Raw genomic sequence first — 18,753 nt, 5'->3', positions numbered from 1 at the left:
GAAAATCCATAAAGCAGATACCTTACCTGCAAAATTCAGCACAGAAACAACAGGGCCTGCAGCACAAGGGCCTCTAGCGGCAACGCTAGACCTTGGAGTCTGGACTTTCGTCTGGACTTTCTTCAAGTTCTGGCAGCAGGGGTATGTATTGCATACTAAACGTTTACGCTGTGCCTATTATTAGCGCTGTGCACGTACAGCTGTCGACGGAGCGGCGAGTAGAATCTTCTCGGTCCTTAACTGCTCACTAGTCCTAGTCCTAGTTCTAGTCTAGAGTCTATATGTACTGAGTGCCATTTTCTTCTAACTAGGCGTAAACCGTGATTGCCGTTGACTATTTTTTGGATTTAGATTTTAAGAATCACTCAGTCCTCATCTTCGTTAGATAGTTTGAACTGTGATGTCGAACCATTATCGCTCATCATCAATGCATAGCAACGTTACTTACACACAGTTTTCTGTGGGCAGCACGTTCGGACAATGATGCCAATTTCATTTTGCATATCTGAAATATTCCCCACAAATTTGATCTAAATAAAAAGCTTTTGAAGAGATTCCTTTTAAAAATTAATGAATATTGTTTAACATGTTTATTTCAGCTCCATATTGCAATTTTACTAAATAACAGTTTTTGCAGTACTTCGTGTGAGATTTCATCAGTAAATTGATATGTGTAGAACCTTTCTAGTTCGTTTTGCTAAAGTCGGAGGTTGGCACCTGTGACGTATGCTAAATTGTGTGGATCGTTCTTCGGCTTGCTCGTTTCCATTTTTTTCAAAAAATCATTACAGGCTTATCCTGGGTTTTAGAGTCCTCTCTTTCCAGTTGTAGGCATCAAAAAATGTAGATTAGAATTATCAGACAAGTAGAAAATGTCAGTACAGGTTTCTTTTAAAGGACAAGTCCACCTTCATAAACATATGGATTGAGTGAATGCAGCAATCTTAGTAGAACACACCAGTGAAAGTTGGGGGAAATGGGACAATATGATCAAAAGTTAGGAATTTTTAAAGTCGCTGCACAGTCACTGCTGGATGATAAGACTACTACGGTGTATGATGTCACATGTGTAGAACGATAGAAGGAAATTATAAAGAGAATCTCACAAAACGTTATCTTTTGAAAAAAGTGCACATTTCCTTGACTTTTCACCGACGTACAATGTATATTAAGGGTAATATAGTCCCCCCCCCCTCCACCTTCTGAAAGAGGCAAGTCAAGCATTACTCTATTATGCAAGAAAAGTGAAAATATGTTGAATTTTCTTTATATTTTCTTTATATCATTCTACACATGTGACATCACAAGCTGTAGTAGTCTTCTAATCCAGCAGTGACTGAGCAGAAACTTCAAAAATTCATAACTTTTGAACGGATTGTCCGATTTTCCTCAAAATCTTACTGACATGTTCTACCATAAATATTGTTGCATCCACTCAATCCACATGTCTATGAAGATAGACTTGTCCTTTCAGATATACCTTAGAGAGTTTAGATCACAATGATTGCACTTTTGGTAGATTTCAATCTACTGGCAACAGGGATCACATGCTCTTTATCATTCTTTTTTTAAAGTTGCAAAAACAGCATGGTTCATGTGCATACAGTGTGACTCTCATTATAGATTGTAGCAGGGTGCTACAAAACTTTTTAGCCACTTGCCTGGTCAGGCAAGCAAATTTTAGAATTGCTGCAGAAAATTTGCTCAAACATGAATTTTACTTGCCCCAAAAGAAAGTCCAGAATATAAGAAAATGATACAGAAAATCACATGTTAGTCAAGGGCTTGATAAAGCACTTTCAATTATTCTAATAAACAGCACATGTTGATTCGCATGCTTATACACATTGGAGTAAGAAACCTGGGTAATTCGTGCGTTGGCTTTACATTGAATACTGGGGTTTTTAAATTCATGTAAGTGTTGGAAAGTTGCTGAAATGCAATTAAAGTACATTGCATCACTAAACACTCATTATCTTTGGGCCTCTGTATGGTTGACTCTGTGGATTTGTAAGGGGGAATGTTAAAGTGAAAGAATAGTCTAGGTGGCTTCAAAACTTTTTGCTAGTCCAATTTCGGTAAGCATATTTTCTCATTGTTCCAAAACACTTGCCAACTTAAATTTCCACTTAACCCGGGCAATCGGGCAAGCGCTGATGTAGAACCTTGCTGTCATCACCATGACTTTACTCAATATCAATACAAAAGAAAGCCATGAAGTATGTGGAAAAGCTATGTTTCTTTGTGGGTAAATCTGTGGTTACTACTAGATCGGAGACATACTGTATACATTATATTTCAAAATGAGTCACAATGCATTTCTTCATAGATGCAACAGGTGCTCTGTCCTCAGTGCACAAAATGCTGACAATATCAATTAATCATAATCAATGAGAAGAAAAGGCTGAACAAAAACATCCAAGTGATGGCACATTGATAAAGTTAATATTCTTTTAATTAAATCATTATCTAATCAAGGCAGTTCAGTGACAGCACAGAGTTCACCCACCCCTTGAGAGGCAGAACTGAGCCAACTGAGGTGAGTCTTCGACAAACAATTAAAAGGAGTTTATCACGAACACATGGGCATTAACAATGGTTACAAAGTACTTCTGTCATATGCACTGAATCTTGATACAATGAATAGCAGCCTAGCACAGATCATACAGTACCAGACTATGACAATGCGTTTTCAAGTATCGGCAGCCGGCAGGAATCATACCACACTAAATTCCATGTTGCGAAGTTGTTATGTTCGCTGTTGTTGTTTCTTTTTCTTTTCTTTTTCTATCCCTCTCTCTCTCTCTCTCGCTCTGGGCTGTACTGCAAAAAAGTACTGCCCACCTGTATGAGCGCAATGGCTCACAGAAGCTCACTGATTTATTGTAGAGAACATTGGCCCTATAGTTTTGGCATTACATAGTGTAGCTTTAACATCAGTTTTGTCAGAGTTCAATTAATCATTAGAAGACAGTAATGGATACAATGGAAAATCAGAATTAAACATTTGTTAATATCTTATGATCAAAAGAATTGTTATGTCTTAAAAAATATAAACCAAGACATGTTATTACTAGAGATGGACAGTCTAAATGTTTTTTCTTTATAATTTGTTGTTTTTGTCTCAACACATGTAATGGGCTATGTCCTACAGTTCAAAAGAATCATCAACATTATGTTTAGTGTCAGAATATTGTAAAAAGTCATGTGATACTATTTTATCCAGGAAGGCATTTCAAATAAATGAAACAAGTGGATGATATCTACATCTAAGAGTGCAAGTATACGTCAGTGCCAATGTATTGAAAAAAAAAAACAAACAAAAAAAAAAAAACAAGACAATTGACACCGCTATATTAGACAATAATTCATGGTAGCTCTGTTCAACTTTGCTGAAAAGTTTATCATATTGCCAACAATCCGATAATCAGGAAGTAGAAACATGTATATTGCTATCAAGCGCTGTGCTGTTTAAATTAAAAAGCCTATTGAAGTGGAACAGGTGTGTTAAATGGATTTACATTTGTCATAGATATAAACGACTTTTCTTGCCTGGCAAACCAACAAGGTGCCTTGGCGGCAGCACATGACATGACGTAATGTTATTACCAGACTGAGAATGGTGATCTCCTCAGTAACACTTTGAGTGAGGTGCCAGCTGGATAGTTTCTATACTTAGTATCACTGCTATTTAACCAGCTACCATTCAATGTGGTAAATATCATGCAGTGCCTGCCAATGTATGTGTCCTTCCATTATACAATCATTCCTTTTTTCTTGCCAGAAAGTCTGGTTGCTCAGGACAAGTAGCTATTAACCCATTGAGGACAGACTGATTTTGCTACAACATGCATTTCCCATACATGTATACACCTGCCCGAGAATACACGGGACTCGTCCTCAACGGGTTCAAGTAACCTCGTTGCAACCTGTTTGGGGTAATTCATCTCTCAAAAGTTCAAGCCATTATCTATCTGTTTCCCTAGTCAACTTTGCTATTTAAATGATGGGGGCATTCCCATAGTAAAAGAATAGTGACATGAGAACTCACATCATTACACTTTTACACAAACTTAGCTCTGACAAAAAATAAAATAAAAAAAAATCACAAAGTTTTTTGAAGAACGTTCTGCCCATGCTAAGTTTTAATACTCGTTCCACATGCACTATGTTTTGACAGGGAGAGCGGATTCGGAAGTCACATTAGTAATGTGTGATTTTTGTGCTGTGTGTGTTCTCATTACACAACACCATGCGATGTTTTGGGCAAAGTTTTTGAATAGAAACTATGCACTGACTCTGAGTTACAAGTTTTTGTGCAAAGTTTTCTTTGGAATATGGTATCAAAACTTGCTAGGCAACATTCACCCTGACTAGTGTGCAAGTTTTCAAGGCTAATAAGCATGGCCCTATTGCGGCCTAATTGGATCTTGTATAAGCTACGTATGTCAGCCACTTTAGGCTTTGATGATCATATTTCTACTTGAGGACATTCAAAACAAAACTTGTACAGTATGCAAATGAAAGCTACTGCCAGTAAAATCACGAGTTTGGTTATCACCTGCCTAAAGTGGCTCCAAGTGCTTAGTATGCACATTTGATTAAGGGTGCATTTACTGTAAAGCATGATATATTCGCGGCACGAAATTTTCGCGAATTGGAGCCGACGGGCTTTTTCGCGGCAAGAAATTTTCGCGAATTGCCTCTTGCGTTCAATGCATATAGTGTAGATAAGAAATTTCGTGTGCATTTTAATTTCGCGAATCTTGGCGCTCGCGAAATTCGCGAAATTAAAATGCACGCGAACATTTCTCGTTTTACAGTACTTGAAATGTTTTAGAGGAATAATCATTCTAGAAACCATTCCAAAAGTATTGGGGCATTTTCCTGACGATGGATAAACACAACCATGTTTCATTTATGGCTAGAACCGCTGATTTGAAACAGGACAATTTGAAACACGTATGATCCACAAATGCCTTTCTGCCAGGTATTTAATGCTAAGCCATTTTGATACATAATACATGTTTACACTGCGTGCCTCATGGATCAGTTGACCTCTACTTCCAGGGTCAAACGAGCAAAGCAGTGACATCTCCTGTATTGCGATAATTTATGATTTTTAGCTGAAAGCTGCATCTGCAGAAATGCTTTAAAACCGTGTTCATATATTGGCCTACAATTGTACTCTTTTGAAAAGTATTTAGGAACATGGCTCTACGTTATTCATATTTTGGGATGGACCCCGTTTACAGTGCAGGGCTGGGCCCAGCCCAGCCTCAATTGCGGGGCCGAGCTCCGCAATTTTGTCCGTTTACACTGCCAGGCTCGGCCATGCTTTTAATTCAAACCTTTCAATATTTTGTTGTAGTGGCGTTCTGCTTGTAAACAAATGCAATTTGGTATAGTCTGGTTTTCAGACCCTTTGCCGACTGGATTCCGTGGCGACGAAGTCGCCGTTCGGGCAAAGGCCTTTGCCGAAGGAAAAATCCTTTGCAGGACAAAACCACCTTAAACTATACTAGTTTTCGACGTTGATATCCTGAATAGCGAAATAGTATGGGCAGAGGGTTTGGAAGCCAGACTAAAATTGGCCGCGCATTTGGTCCAGTTTGCGTTTACACCGAGAAAAGGCCAGGCTCGGCCACGGCTCGGCCGCAGCCGAGACCACCTCCAGAGCGTGGCCAAATACGCGGCCAATTTTGGCCCCGCATTTGGCCATTTGCACGTTTACACTGAAATGAAGGCGGGCTCGACCGCGGCTCAGCCGCGGCCGAGCCTCGCACTGTAAACGGGGTCTTAGATAGACACAGCCATAGTGTGTGTATCCAACTAATTCTGCTTTTATACAGCTGTAGGAGCCCTGTATGATTATTAAATGCCCAGCATATTTGACAATAATCACTATATCTCTTACTTCACAACAAAGAGAGATACTGTAGACAAAGACAAAATTCTGAACCTTGGACATGTAGAGCACTGTACATTGCCTGGACTTGTTATTCATTGAGTCATAAAAGCAGGCCTTCGACAAAACAAAGTCCAGTCAATGTCTTTGAAAATTACTCCATGCTCATAAAAAAGCACAATGTACAGGTTCATATATTTACATCTACTTTTAAAGAATGGATTGTCACGTCCATTTATCAAAACTGACAGATACTCCACAACTACGGTTCTGTAGAATATTAGCCACTCTCATACTGACAAAACTTCTCGAAGTTAAACTTTGAGAACATTTTGGAAGTACATTGTATGTCTGTTCACACTGGCAGCCAAATTTCTTGAAGTTTCAGGACTCAACAAGTTTTTAAAGCTTGGATCACTACTGGTGCGCATACGTAACAAAGAAGAAAGCAAATGCTGTCTGACAGCTTCAGAGGCACTACAAAAAAGGAGGTGGAATACCACAGGGTAGTCACTTGACAAACTTCACAAAGTTTCAGCTGCATGCATTCAGATTGCAGAAAATTCTAGAAGATTTGCAGGGGTTTGGGGAAAGTTTCACAAGAAGTTTTCAGGAAATTTGTAGTCACGCTGGCAAAACCTTTGAGAATTTAAAGACACTCAGTCGTGGCGAGTGGTTTGTGCGGCACGGAGACGAACGCAACACGCTGCCTCCTCCATTCTGTATCAAATGTAGTGACCCCCGAATGAGAATAGCGCTGGCTCAATGGGTCAGCGAAAATACGGTAGGCTACAAGAGAGCTCCCTGTGCTTATTTCCTAACCCAAAATGGCTGTCCCAGCGAGCCACGAGAGCTTCCGAATGGACGCACACTCTCAGTGCGCATGCACATGAAGAGAGGCCGAAAGAGCCACGCGTCTTCTGGCCTCTCTCCTCCAATCACCGCAGCTCGCGGTGACAATATTTGTGATTGATGCGTACACACACACGCACACACACACACACACACACACACGCCGCAGCGTCTTCTGGCCTCTCTCCTCCAATAACCGCAGCTCGCGGTGACAATGTTTGTGTATGATGCGTACACACACACGCACACACACACACACTTGTCTCAGTGACAGCATTGCGCAATTGCATGCACAAACTTCAGTCGTTCGGAGTTTACGTACCATTAGGGATGGCGATCGGCTGCCTTTAAAGTTGACAAGTTCTGCCAGTGTGACTGTGGCTACTGAAAGTTTTTGGTATTCAAATACTGCACAGCATGAAATTTTCGTGAATTACAGCCAGTGGTCTTTTTCACAGCATAAAATTTTCACAAATTGCCACTGGCATTCAGTGCATATAGTGTAGACAAGAACTTTCGTGTGGAGTTTAATTTCACCGATCTTGGCTGAGCTCACAAAATCAAAATGCATGCGAAAATTTCTAGGTTTAAAGTATATTCACGTTCTTGTACACACCTTGTACAATCAAAGAAAAGTCTTTTAACATTCTCAAATCAGCTTTCCTTGAGGCTTTATTAGCAGCTACCTGAGATTTAACACAACTACAATTTGAATTCCAACCATGAGAAGGAACCTGTTCATAACAAGTTCATGACAAGGTCACCGTGTGTCCCCTGGGGTTCATAGTGATTGGACAAGGAATTGTTGTTACTTGCAAAATGTTCTAAAACTACTGTGTTTCACTATTCCTGCAGCTTTCTGTTCAAGATGTCAGAAATCCCTTAATGCATACAGCATAGATGTACATGTACAATGAAGTCTCCAAATTCCCAAAAATTCTCCTATGAAGACAATGCAATCTCTGCACTTCCTGTTACATTGTGGGTATGCATTGTTCAAAAAGTAGATTGTGCTCTAGTACTGCACTTGTTCTCTTAAACCAATTGCTCTGGGTTATGAATTGATTCTCTGGGCTGACAAAAAAGCAATGTTCATTCTTTACGAACAGAAGCACAATTGATTCAAAAGTTGATAAAGAGAGGCTTACAAGGAACTCATTTTTGTCTATTCTAAAAGACTTCAGTACACAATTTAATCTGAAAAAGAAGCCTAATTGCCATAAAATCCATAAAATACTGTGTCTTTATTCGCAAAGAAATCATGTAGTTCTGTCTTCCTATGAAAAAAGGTATCAAAAACTTGGATTCTGAAGAAAAAAGAATCAGTTGCACAAGAATTCCTGTCAAAATTGGTTTAAAAGCCCTGCTGATCATGAAGAACTGTAAAGAGAGCTGACAGGAGTGCCATGACCACATCAATCATTTTTCTTTTTTTTGGGGGGGGGGGGAGGGAGAGACAAAAAATATATAGGCCCTATCAGCTATAAGGCTGTCCACGAGTGACTTTGTTGTTGTTGTTGTTGTTGCTTTTCCTTTTATTCAGTCTATCCATAAAGTACAAACACATACACTCTTTACACAACTCATTTCAATTGAGAGTATAGGAAAAGTTTGGGTTTAAATCTAATTTCTCTGGTTGCTTGTATCCCAAAGTTTTTCACGCTGGAATGTGAAGGTGGCAGGTTGCCAGGAGTAACACACTTCCACCTGCAGCTCAACGTAAACATTTTCATTTTTCTCCCAGCAAAGGTGATATGTCACTCTTGTCCATGTCTTGAGAAGGGTGATGTTGATGTTTCATGTAGGCCTACACTGTCTTACAATAAACTTGTGTACCTGTCACCCGCTGAATATTTTGAGTCAGACATGTTTACCAGTCAGAGCCAGAATATGCTGTCGTTGTTTTGGGGTTTTGGTTTGGGTCTGTTTTTACCTTCCGACAACAGAAATTTCACAGGATTCCCCCCCCCCCCCCCCCCAAGTGCAAAGAGACTTCATGACAGAGCATCCATGACACACTTCCAGTGCAGCACATTGTTCTGGATCACACTCGATTGTTAAAAGCCCTAACTTGCAGTGTAGGTTTGGTACTTAATCTATATTTCAGAGTAGACATTTCTTCTTCCTTTAGTTTTGAAAGGATGATCAAAAAAAACATTTAAAAGCAAATTATTGACATTTGTCTATATTTAGGAAATATAATTGTAGTATTTGTCACAGGATTTGTAGTATATTTATATTCACATGTACAGATTCAGCAGTCATCAAACAATGAAGACAAACTACAAATGTATGATACTGACACAAAATAATACCAGTGTGGTAATTAAACATTTCACTCACAGTTAATAGATGGTGAATATAAAGTACCAGTCTTAGATTATATTCTTCTCATACAGATAAGAAGTATCATTTTGACTTGAGCTTTAGAGAAAAAAAAGGGAGCATAACAAAAATCACTCTACATTTCTCACCTCCCTATCAAGGGCTTTTAATAGCTGAACTTTAATGCATGCCATTCTGACACTGAAAACCCACAAGATATAAAATATGGTGTCAGAGGGAGGATGTCTAAAAGCAGTGTTCACCTGTTAACATGATATCCTGTGAACTTCTGCCCTTTCCTGAAACATTTGTTTGCAACAAAATATCAACTCTCGACTAAAAGAATGTTTACATATTACAGAGTATGAATTAATGATGCATAACAAGACTTCAGCTGCCAACATACAATGTTAAGTGATTATTAATGTAGAACTGCTTTGTTGGGGCTACACCTATGATTTTTGTGGAACTGGTGTATATACAAGTGCTGATAACCAATGACCTCAATGGTCACTACATCAGTCAAACTAAAAACCTGTAAACTCTTTTTTTTTTTTTTTTTTTTTTTTTTTTGCCAAATGCGTAGAGTCCCTGCTCCTGGGAAGGTTAGTCTAATCTTATTTGAAGTGGCAAAAAGTACAACATGTGATTGCATCATTTGTCACTTTTTACAATGATTTGGATTTGCTACCCTCTCTGCTTCAATAAAAAGCTAAGGCTTTCTTCGACACTGCTGTGTTATCCCCCCCCCCCCCCCCCCCATGACATTACCTTGATTATGGAGGCAGGAGGAGTAATCTCAGTAATCCTTGTCATAATACTCCTCAAGAATAGATTTATGACTTTACCTTGAATGTGGTTCAATGAACATTTTATCAGTACAGGTTGTCATGCTGTGCAGGACTTTGGACTTGCATGGAAGTACAGCCTGTCCAATTCTACCTAGAAGTGACTGCATGTTGTTGGTACAGAGCATCCAACTACATTGTATTACTGGAACTGCGTCCTTATTCTACAGGTCACTGTGAATTTTGACTGGCGAAACAGAAGCAAAGCCCTTTAATAGCTTTAAAAAAAAAAAAATTCCAGCAATTATTACTAACACGAAGAATTATGTGACATGTATATAAATATGAAAAATGTCATAAATGCCATGTCACACATCTACACACGTGTATTAAGACTAAGAGAATGCAATTTGGCACCAATGAACCCAATATACTCTTTCCCTATATCCAAACTTCCTACAAACTAACAAAATTTGGTATTTCCTGCATTACACATTATCTTCATTCTTTTTTTCTTTTTTTTTTTCATCTTGTCACGTTACTTTTTTCCACCCAATAATTGAGGCCTGTGGTGACCTGAAATGTGTGCTTAATTTCTTGCTAAGTTTCAAACCCGTGGTTGCAATTCGACTACAAGAAACTGATTGATTTGCAACATACAAAATGTGGATTCAAAGACTATGGTTTCTCTCTCACTCTTTCATTCTATTTACTTATAGATTTCTCACATATTTCTTTTCACTTGTATATTTGTTTGTTTGCTTGTTTTTGTTTGTTTGTTTGTTTGTTTGTTTGTTTGTTTGTTTGTTTGTTTGTTGGGGGATAGGGGGATAAGGAAGGACAAGTGAAGGAGATACAAGTTCAATCTCAGGGTGGGGTGGATACATTGCATCAGTCATAGGCTATTAAACACATCAGCATAGGAAAGTTGCCCAGGTAAGCTCCAAAGTGTTTTTAACTCTTTATGTGCCACATTCGCACGTCCGACTCAGTCGACGGCGTGCCAACTTCGCATATTCTGCTCAACAAACAAAGCCACCAAAACCGATCGATAAATCACTAATCACCGCTAATCCCGTGGCACAATGAAAGCGTCTCTCGTGCTTTTGTTCCTCTCATATACGGCTTGCATTCTATGTGGTGATTGACTATCAAGCAGCATTCCCAACTAGATTTGCTTGTACATTCTAAGTTTTTGTCAAAGTTTTACGAGCAAAAGTCATGCCTTTACAGTAATGTAGCAACTGGTCATTAAAAAGAAAAATTGAAAATAGATTCATCATACAATTTATATCGAAACAAAGCTTGGCATTCCTCTTTAACTTTGCCTACTAGTATGCCCGTCTTGTAGGAGTTATACAAATTGGAAAAACAGAATTCTTTCTCAGAGCATGACTACCTTCCTGTATCAGAATAACGTGGCACACAGGGGGTTTCCACCATGGCACATTAAGACTTAAAATGAGTGAAGAAAAGAGCCTGCATATCCAGGTCTGCAAATTTGTGAAAAACACACTGCACTGGAATCTCTTGGCAAGGTTTGACACAGTTCCACTCTAGATAAGGCCCGCCGGCAAAGGCATTTATACATTCTTGCCCACGTACATTCTGTAATCAGTTGCATTATCTGTCCTACTGCCGGTTGCCTTCTCACACCTCAGACTGAAGAGGAAAAAAACAAAGGTCAGACGATTTACAGAAATAAAGGCATTTGCTTTTCCATTGTCTTTTTTTTTTGGGGGGGGGGGGGCATTTGAACAGCATATAATCACTTCACAGGCTAACTTCCACATCCTAGCTCATGTTTAAATGACATGTTGGACATTAACTGCTCTACTCTGTATTTGCATTTGCGATAATTCTGAATACCCTAACTAAAACATGATATCCAAAAAAAACTTTAGAGCCACATTCATTTATTAGGAAATATCTGGCTATTTCCAGTTGCCCTTTGCTTCCACTTTCAAAAAACAAACAAACACCTTTTTTTTTGAAACTTTAAAATTGCACACTTTTCTTCTTGTCCCAGTTTCGTATCTTATTGTGTACAGTTCTTGTATGTTGGGCTTTTATCTTTCTAATCATGCCTGTAATTATGATTATGAAGTGGGGTGTCCTTTCAAAGTTACATAGAGAAGTACATTTCTGTACAGTTGTTGCTAACCACTGTGTGGGCTTCAAAATGAGAAAATAAAATGTCACTGTGAATGCATGAAAGTGTCATATTCTCCACACACATGCAAATACCCGTACAATACATACTTGTACGTGATGTAACAAACATGTAGTTTTGGTTGAGATGGGGTTTAAGGTATCAAACTTTTTTTGTGTGAAATAATACGAAGCCTTTAATGAAATATGAAAGAACAGACAATTCCATCCGAAGAGGAATTTTAAGTTTATTTCAATAATGAAAACTGGTTTTGGAATGGCTGAGATATCCAAAAACAAAGGGGTCCTGATAAAAGTTGGGGCCCATCTTTTATTACAACCACTTTGTTTTTACTTTGATTTTGGATACCTTGGCCATTTAAAAACAGATTTTCCTCTGAGAATTGTATGCTCTTTAATATTTCATATTTAGCAGTTTCTAGTTATCTCACAAAAAAAAAATTCAAATCTGCATTTTCCACATCACCCGTAATTATACCGTCCCGTTAAAAGTGTTTGATGCTGGGTTAAAATTAATGTTTACTTTAATGAATTATTCAAGCATCGCTAATCAAAAGAAAATATCAAGAGGTAATGGAAATCATGGGATGTTACTTTCTCAAATTCAACATTTCTTGCTCCTCCTTGTTGGAAGCTTTGATTAATGTAAAAACACTGAACATAGACAGCAAATCCTTATTCAGAAGTGAGAAATCATCTTCTTTTCTTGAAGTATTCCTTTCCATTAATCATCACAATAAAAAGAAATATTATGCCATTATTTGACCTTTAAACCAGTTAGATTCCATACATTGATTTTAAAAAAATAGAACTATCACTGAAGGTGATTAATACCCCCGCTCCAACGATTTTTTTCCCCCCTGATACCAAAACATAACACATAATTATATCTTGTGACCGGGTTAATAATAGTCTGTAAAGCGCAGTGAGATACTTAATAAGTATGAAATGCACTATATAAAAACTAGATAATATTACTATTATTATGTGTCTTGCATATCTACACCTATAGATCGAAATGAATACTAAATTTGACTGTAATTGCTTGAATGCTGTGGAATTTACGATTCACAAGGTTTTGGTAAAACTGTGGTTACCATGGCACACTTTGTCTGGCAAACACAAAAATCAGGTCTCCACATGACCTATACCTCAATGCCATAATGTACACCAAATTTGATTTCAATTGCTTTACAATTGTGGAAGTAGTTCACTCCACAAGATTTTCAAGAAAATATGCAGTTACTATGGCAACGCCTTGTCGGGCTCAAACACGAAGAGTGTCTTGGATAACTACACCTATAGATCATTAATCATACATAGTATACTAAATTTGAAATAAATTGCTTAAATACTGTGGAAGTAGTTCCCTCCACAAGGTTTTTGGAAATTGCGGTTAACATGGCAGCGCTTTCTCCAACAAACACAAAAAACATGTCTTGGCACATCTACAGCGCAATGTCATCATGCACCCTAAGTTTCATCTAAATTGCGTCAAAACTGTAGGAGTTGGCAACACAATATTTGCAACAGACCACCCATGCGATCACATGCTAATTCCTATAATATCCCCTTAGAAATATACTTCGTGTATGCAGGGGTATAAAAATAGTAAAGAGAAATTATTATTCCTGCAGAGTTTCAAAATGCACACAACACATCGAACCATAGTAAATACCCATGGATATATTGCAAAATGCCCCTACACATAGAATGAACTTATAACACGATTGACAACAAGAACACATGTACAATGGTACATTGTACAAGTGCAGTTAGTGCATAAAACTGCTGGTATCCATTGTACTATGCATCTGCAGACAACAACGCCCTCAGAGAAGGATAATCTCAAAGCAGATATGCTTTCAATGAGTTTTGCAGTCATGTGTTCTAAACAGACATACACTTGTATGACCTCTTCTCTAATCAACATGAACTTACTGGTAGCAAAGTGCCAGCAAAGAATAAGACATACTTACTTGTAATAGCCAACTGACCGTAGCTGTGTATAGTGATTAAAGAGATCTATTGTATGTACAAGATACCCCTGAATTATCACATCAAGCCTTTTTAGATCACCAAACAAGCAGCAATTCTGCCAAGTTTAACAGCCAACCAAAGTTAAAGTAAAGACTGCATTTGCGTGCTCTGTATCCTCTTGCAACATCCTGACAGACAACACACAAACACACTCATTTGACATCACGACCTAATACGTACACCACACTGCATCCTATCCTAATACTGATTTTCAAGATCACAACATCATAAAATGTGCATCTGAAGAGATCAAAGAGTGCATGAGAGTCTGTTGAGACCAACTACAGTGATATGACTTGGCAAGAACTTGGAAGACACTCATGTGCATGCAGACAAATCAAGAGAGTTTATATCAAACTATCGCATAACTTCTTACCTCGTCTAGTGCAGTACTGTCTACGATATCTTGGCAAGCTAGTAGGCCGAGTCTGTGGGGAATAATAGACAGCAAATAACAGCATTTTGTTTTTCAACACAAACTCTGGCTATACTGCATTGAACACTGTGCAATGACGGCTTCTAACCTTCTCTTCTTGATCAATGTCAAATCAAACAATGGTAGGATTTTAAAATATTGAATTCTGAATATTAATTTACTTCTCTCTTGGTCTCAAGCTCAAGCAGTCTTCTGGAGAGACCACCAAGAAAATTGTGGCAAGGTGTTATTTTTATTCCTGTTGCACAAAAGCAAGTTTTCACCATCAATAGGCTGGTAAGATTGCTTTTCAAGAAAATAATTTAAGTGCCTTTATAATAAAAGATGCTTCCACTGGATACAATGTTACGCAATTTATGAAAAAAAAAATGTTAATGATAAACCAAAAATAAACAAAATCTACACTTCTAGCTGACACATAATCTAATTGCCTGTACTTTATAACCTACAAATACTTGGATTACGATGACTTTAAATGCACAACAGCCTGTGTTAAAATCTGAAAAACAGATGTTTAAGGAACAAATGATGAAGAATGTCTTGAAGTTATGGTATTGAAAAGTAGTAAAAAATTATTCTAAATCTGCAGAATCTGTGGAATATGTACACAACTTTTTGAACTTGCATTCTGTTGAACTTTGGAAAGTAGTCAGAACCTAAGGTAATGTCATATATCTTCCTTTACTGAAATCATAACAGCCACTTTTTGCATAATGAAGGTGGACTTTCATTGAAACTACCCATAACTTTCCTCAAATTCCTTGGCTAAATGGCAGTTAGCTTGAGAAGAAAGCAAAGGATCATGTTGCTTCTTGGATGGGCATACAGAAAAAACAATTATCCCCTTAATCCCCTCTACTATCCTTTTGGTATTACAAGAGGTACTATTCAACTGTCATGAAATAATGACATTCCACACTGTGTCAGACATTAGAGTCAGTTAATCTAAAACTATTTTTCCAGCATTAGAAATCAGTTCAGGCTGTGATGAGCCATTTTTTTTTTCAGATGTCATGAACATCACTTTATAGTGATGATACCTTCACACACATTGATATTATATATTGTAGGTGTTCACATGAGCTGGGGGAAAACAACTTTGCAAGAATATCTAAAAAATCAATCTCTAGACATGGCCAAACATAAAGATACCGGTAATCACATGAAAAGACCTCAGTTTGCTTACCCATTTTCTAATATTGTCATGCAGATCACTTCTCTGACACCTGGATTCCTCACTTTTTCCAGGGTTAACTGCTGGAGGTTCCAACTGGCCAAACGCACCCTGCCAATTCTGTGCGATGACGACCGGCGCAATAATGTTCGGCTCTTTCTCCTTGGCATAGTGGCAAATGGGGTAGGCATAGCAGGGCAGTCTGTCTGTGTGGCAGCAGTGACTTGAGTTTTCTTACAACCCACTCCAGAAGGCAGGGATCCGTTCGGCCGATCCCGCAAGAGTGGAAGAGAATCTGAGGAGAAATCCTCAATGACAGACACCGATGTCGATGTGCTACACATGCTCTCATTGTCGTCAATGGTCAGATAGTTTCTGATCTTTTCAAAATAGTAGGTGCCAATGTCGGGAACCTTGCTGACATCCGTGAGGAACTTAAAGTGGCCATATTCATTTCTAAAGTCCACGATTCGCTGGGCAAGTTCTGACCCGATGCCCGACACCTTGCTCAATTCTGCTGGAGTGGCTTTATTCACATCTACTCGGGTCTCTGGGCTATGTTTCACCACAGGAGCTGAACCTGGACGATGGCCACTCTTGCGGCTGGAAGAGGGCGTGGCCTGGCAGCCGGGGTCATACTTCCCACAGTAAATCTCCATGCGTATCAGGCCCAGCTTATTGGCACCAACACCCGACACGAGGGCGAGATCCTCTGCTTTACGAAAGCCCCCGATGTGGTTGCGGTACTGCAGAATGTTTCTGGCAATGTTACGGTTGATGTTTGGGAGGGTCATGAGCTCCTCCTCCGTGGCCTGGTTGATGTTGAGCTGGTCCAGCGTCATGACGAAGTCATTGGCACTGTAGGTAGCGCTGATGTCCCGCCGATGTCGCTTGTGCATCGGTGACATGAGATCGTGCTCGCTGTGGAGGCGGGATTTCTTGGGACGCCGCCCACAGCAGCTAGTGACCATACCCATGATTGGCTACTGATGGCACAAATGCTGAACTGACGTCCTCCAGCCATCAACTATATAAAGTGTGTATTGTGTGTCATTGTATGGAAACTGGTCAGTGCTTGTGACCTGTATGGATTCTAAATAGAAAGAAAATGTGAAGACATAGCTAGGCTTATTCAATCCTGCACTTAAAAAAACAAGACAGAAATAGTTCTTTGAAGTAACATACAAAGAGAAAAAAAAATGAATGGCTGTTGAAGATTACAGAAATAGGATGGAGGAAAAATAGACACTAAAGCAAGAGTACAATGGAATATGCAGTATTTCTTTTTCTGCTATATAATGCAGATGGACTCCACTTGGGCAAACTCAAGTAGACAGTATAATGGCTGTTCAAAATGTAAATCTTGAAGTGTACCTATGCTCTACTGTATCTTCTGTAATCATTCTGAACTGAAACAAAAACAGGTCTAGAATATTTCAACAGGCATAGTCACTATACTCACTGCCTATAATACTATACAAACTTTGATCCCACAATGCTTTACCAATACCCATACAGACACACAACGTATCAAGAAGGAAAAAAAATGCAACAAAACAAAAACAAAACAAAATAAGGGAAAACACATCCAGGTGAGTCTGAATAGTCAAATTATGATTATCTTTGCAGATAAATGTTAAAGGGACTGTGCAGTACTGGTTGAGGTGAGGATTCAGGTTTATAACATTTCTAAGTGGGATAATGAGAATGAGTCATATGAAATATGAAAGAGCATGTAATTTTAAGAAAGATTCAACATTTATTTGATGAAAATTGGTTTTCAAATGGCTGAGGTATCCAAAAACGTGATAATAATAAAAGGCGACAGGCCACACCTTTTATTAGGATCTCTTTGTTTCACCTTGTTTTTGGATATTTCAGCCATTTCAAAACCGATTTTCATCAGATAAACTTTTTATTCCCCTTAGAATTGCATGCTCTTTGACATCTCATAGAGTGGCTTCTGAATATCTCGCAAAATGTTAAAAGCTAAATCCTCACCTCAACCAGAACTGTGCAGTCCCTTTAAAGGTTCGTGCAACATTTAGTTTGGCCAATAATCCCTTTCTGTTCGAATTGATGACTTAATATGACTCGGTCCAGAGGAACCTGAGAGAGCTACACTGAATTGACTGCCAGTGCATGCGCACACATCACATGCGCACAAACCCAAATCCATTGACTGGATGAGATGTCTGTGTGTGCATGCGCTGGCCATCAATTCAGTGTAGTTCTCCCAGGTTCCTCTGGATAGTGTCACATTAAGTCATCAATTTGAACAGAAAGGGACTATTGGCAGAACTAAACGTTGCACGAACTCTGTTGTCAATACTTCAAATTTACTGGTAAGTCTTTAAATTGAAGAAATTTTTCAATTTTTGACCAGTTCTGATGTGCTATACTTATCAGAATTTCCATTATTCAGCACAAGAACTGATCACCAGTCACTCGTAAGTCGTTCGTAACTTTACAAGCAGCTTTATATGAAACACCCCCCTGCGGCCCTGGTCGTGACTCGTAGTTAGTGACCTAATGACCTATCTTTACTTTATTACTATTTTTATTTTTATCAACAAAAAGCAGACCCCCCAAAAGAATGTTGACAATACCAAACAATAAATCTATTGACACTTGGCGTCTGCTGATAGATACCGCGATGATAATTGATATGGAAGGATGAATTTATGTAAATTACGAATTATTTTAGCTGCTTGTATTTCATCCCAACAGAAATGTCTATACGTGGGGTCACCATCATCAACGTTATTTAACTCAATGCATCTCTGGAGTAAAATTATGCCGTGTTGTTTGGACAGAACGTACATTTACTAACCAGTAAAACGATATATATCGTATCATCAATACTTCAACTAGAGACATAATGAGTCGCGTAAAGACTTTAGGATGTGATTTAGAAGGGTTTAGGTAAATATTGACATAGACTTACCAGACCGCAGTCACGAAATACAGACATCCATCTCCGCCAGCACACTGACGATCCGACGACTCGACGACTCGACTCGCTCGACTGTGTGCATGCAAAGACCGTACGTACATG

At 38.7% G+C, this 18,753-nt stretch overlaps 1 protein-coding gene across 1 annotated transcript in view; it reads right to left on the bottom strand.

Annotated features, from left to right (window-relative positions):
* LOC139720048 (endonuclease/exonuclease/phosphatase family domain-containing protein 1-like) overlaps positions 1 to 18,753 on the bottom strand; it is a 38,145-nt gene extending 19,392 nt beyond the window's left edge. The window contains exons 1-3 of the mRNA XM_071631421.1: positions 18,643 to 18,753; positions 15,708 to 16,777; positions 14,462 to 14,513 (exon numbers count right to left, since the gene is read on the bottom strand). Of these exons, the coding sequence (XP_071487522.1) occupies positions 14,462 to 14,513; positions 15,708 to 16,672 (1,017 nt within the window). The 5' untranslated portion in view covers positions 16,673 to 16,777; positions 18,643 to 18,753. The remainder of the gene's footprint in view (positions 1 to 14,461; positions 14,514 to 15,707; positions 16,778 to 18,642) is intronic.

The sequence above is a fragment of the Diadema antillarum genome, unplaced genomic scaffold, assembly GCF_040938485.1.
Source record: "Diadema antillarum isolate AM-2024a unplaced genomic scaffold, OU_Dant_1.0 scf00000120, whole genome shotgun sequence".
NCBI lineage: Eukaryota > Metazoa > Echinodermata > Echinoidea > Diadematoida > Diadematidae > Diadema > Diadema antillarum.
The sequence above is the reverse complement of the archived record's forward strand: the minus strand, read 5'-3'. Positions and strand labels throughout refer to the sequence as shown.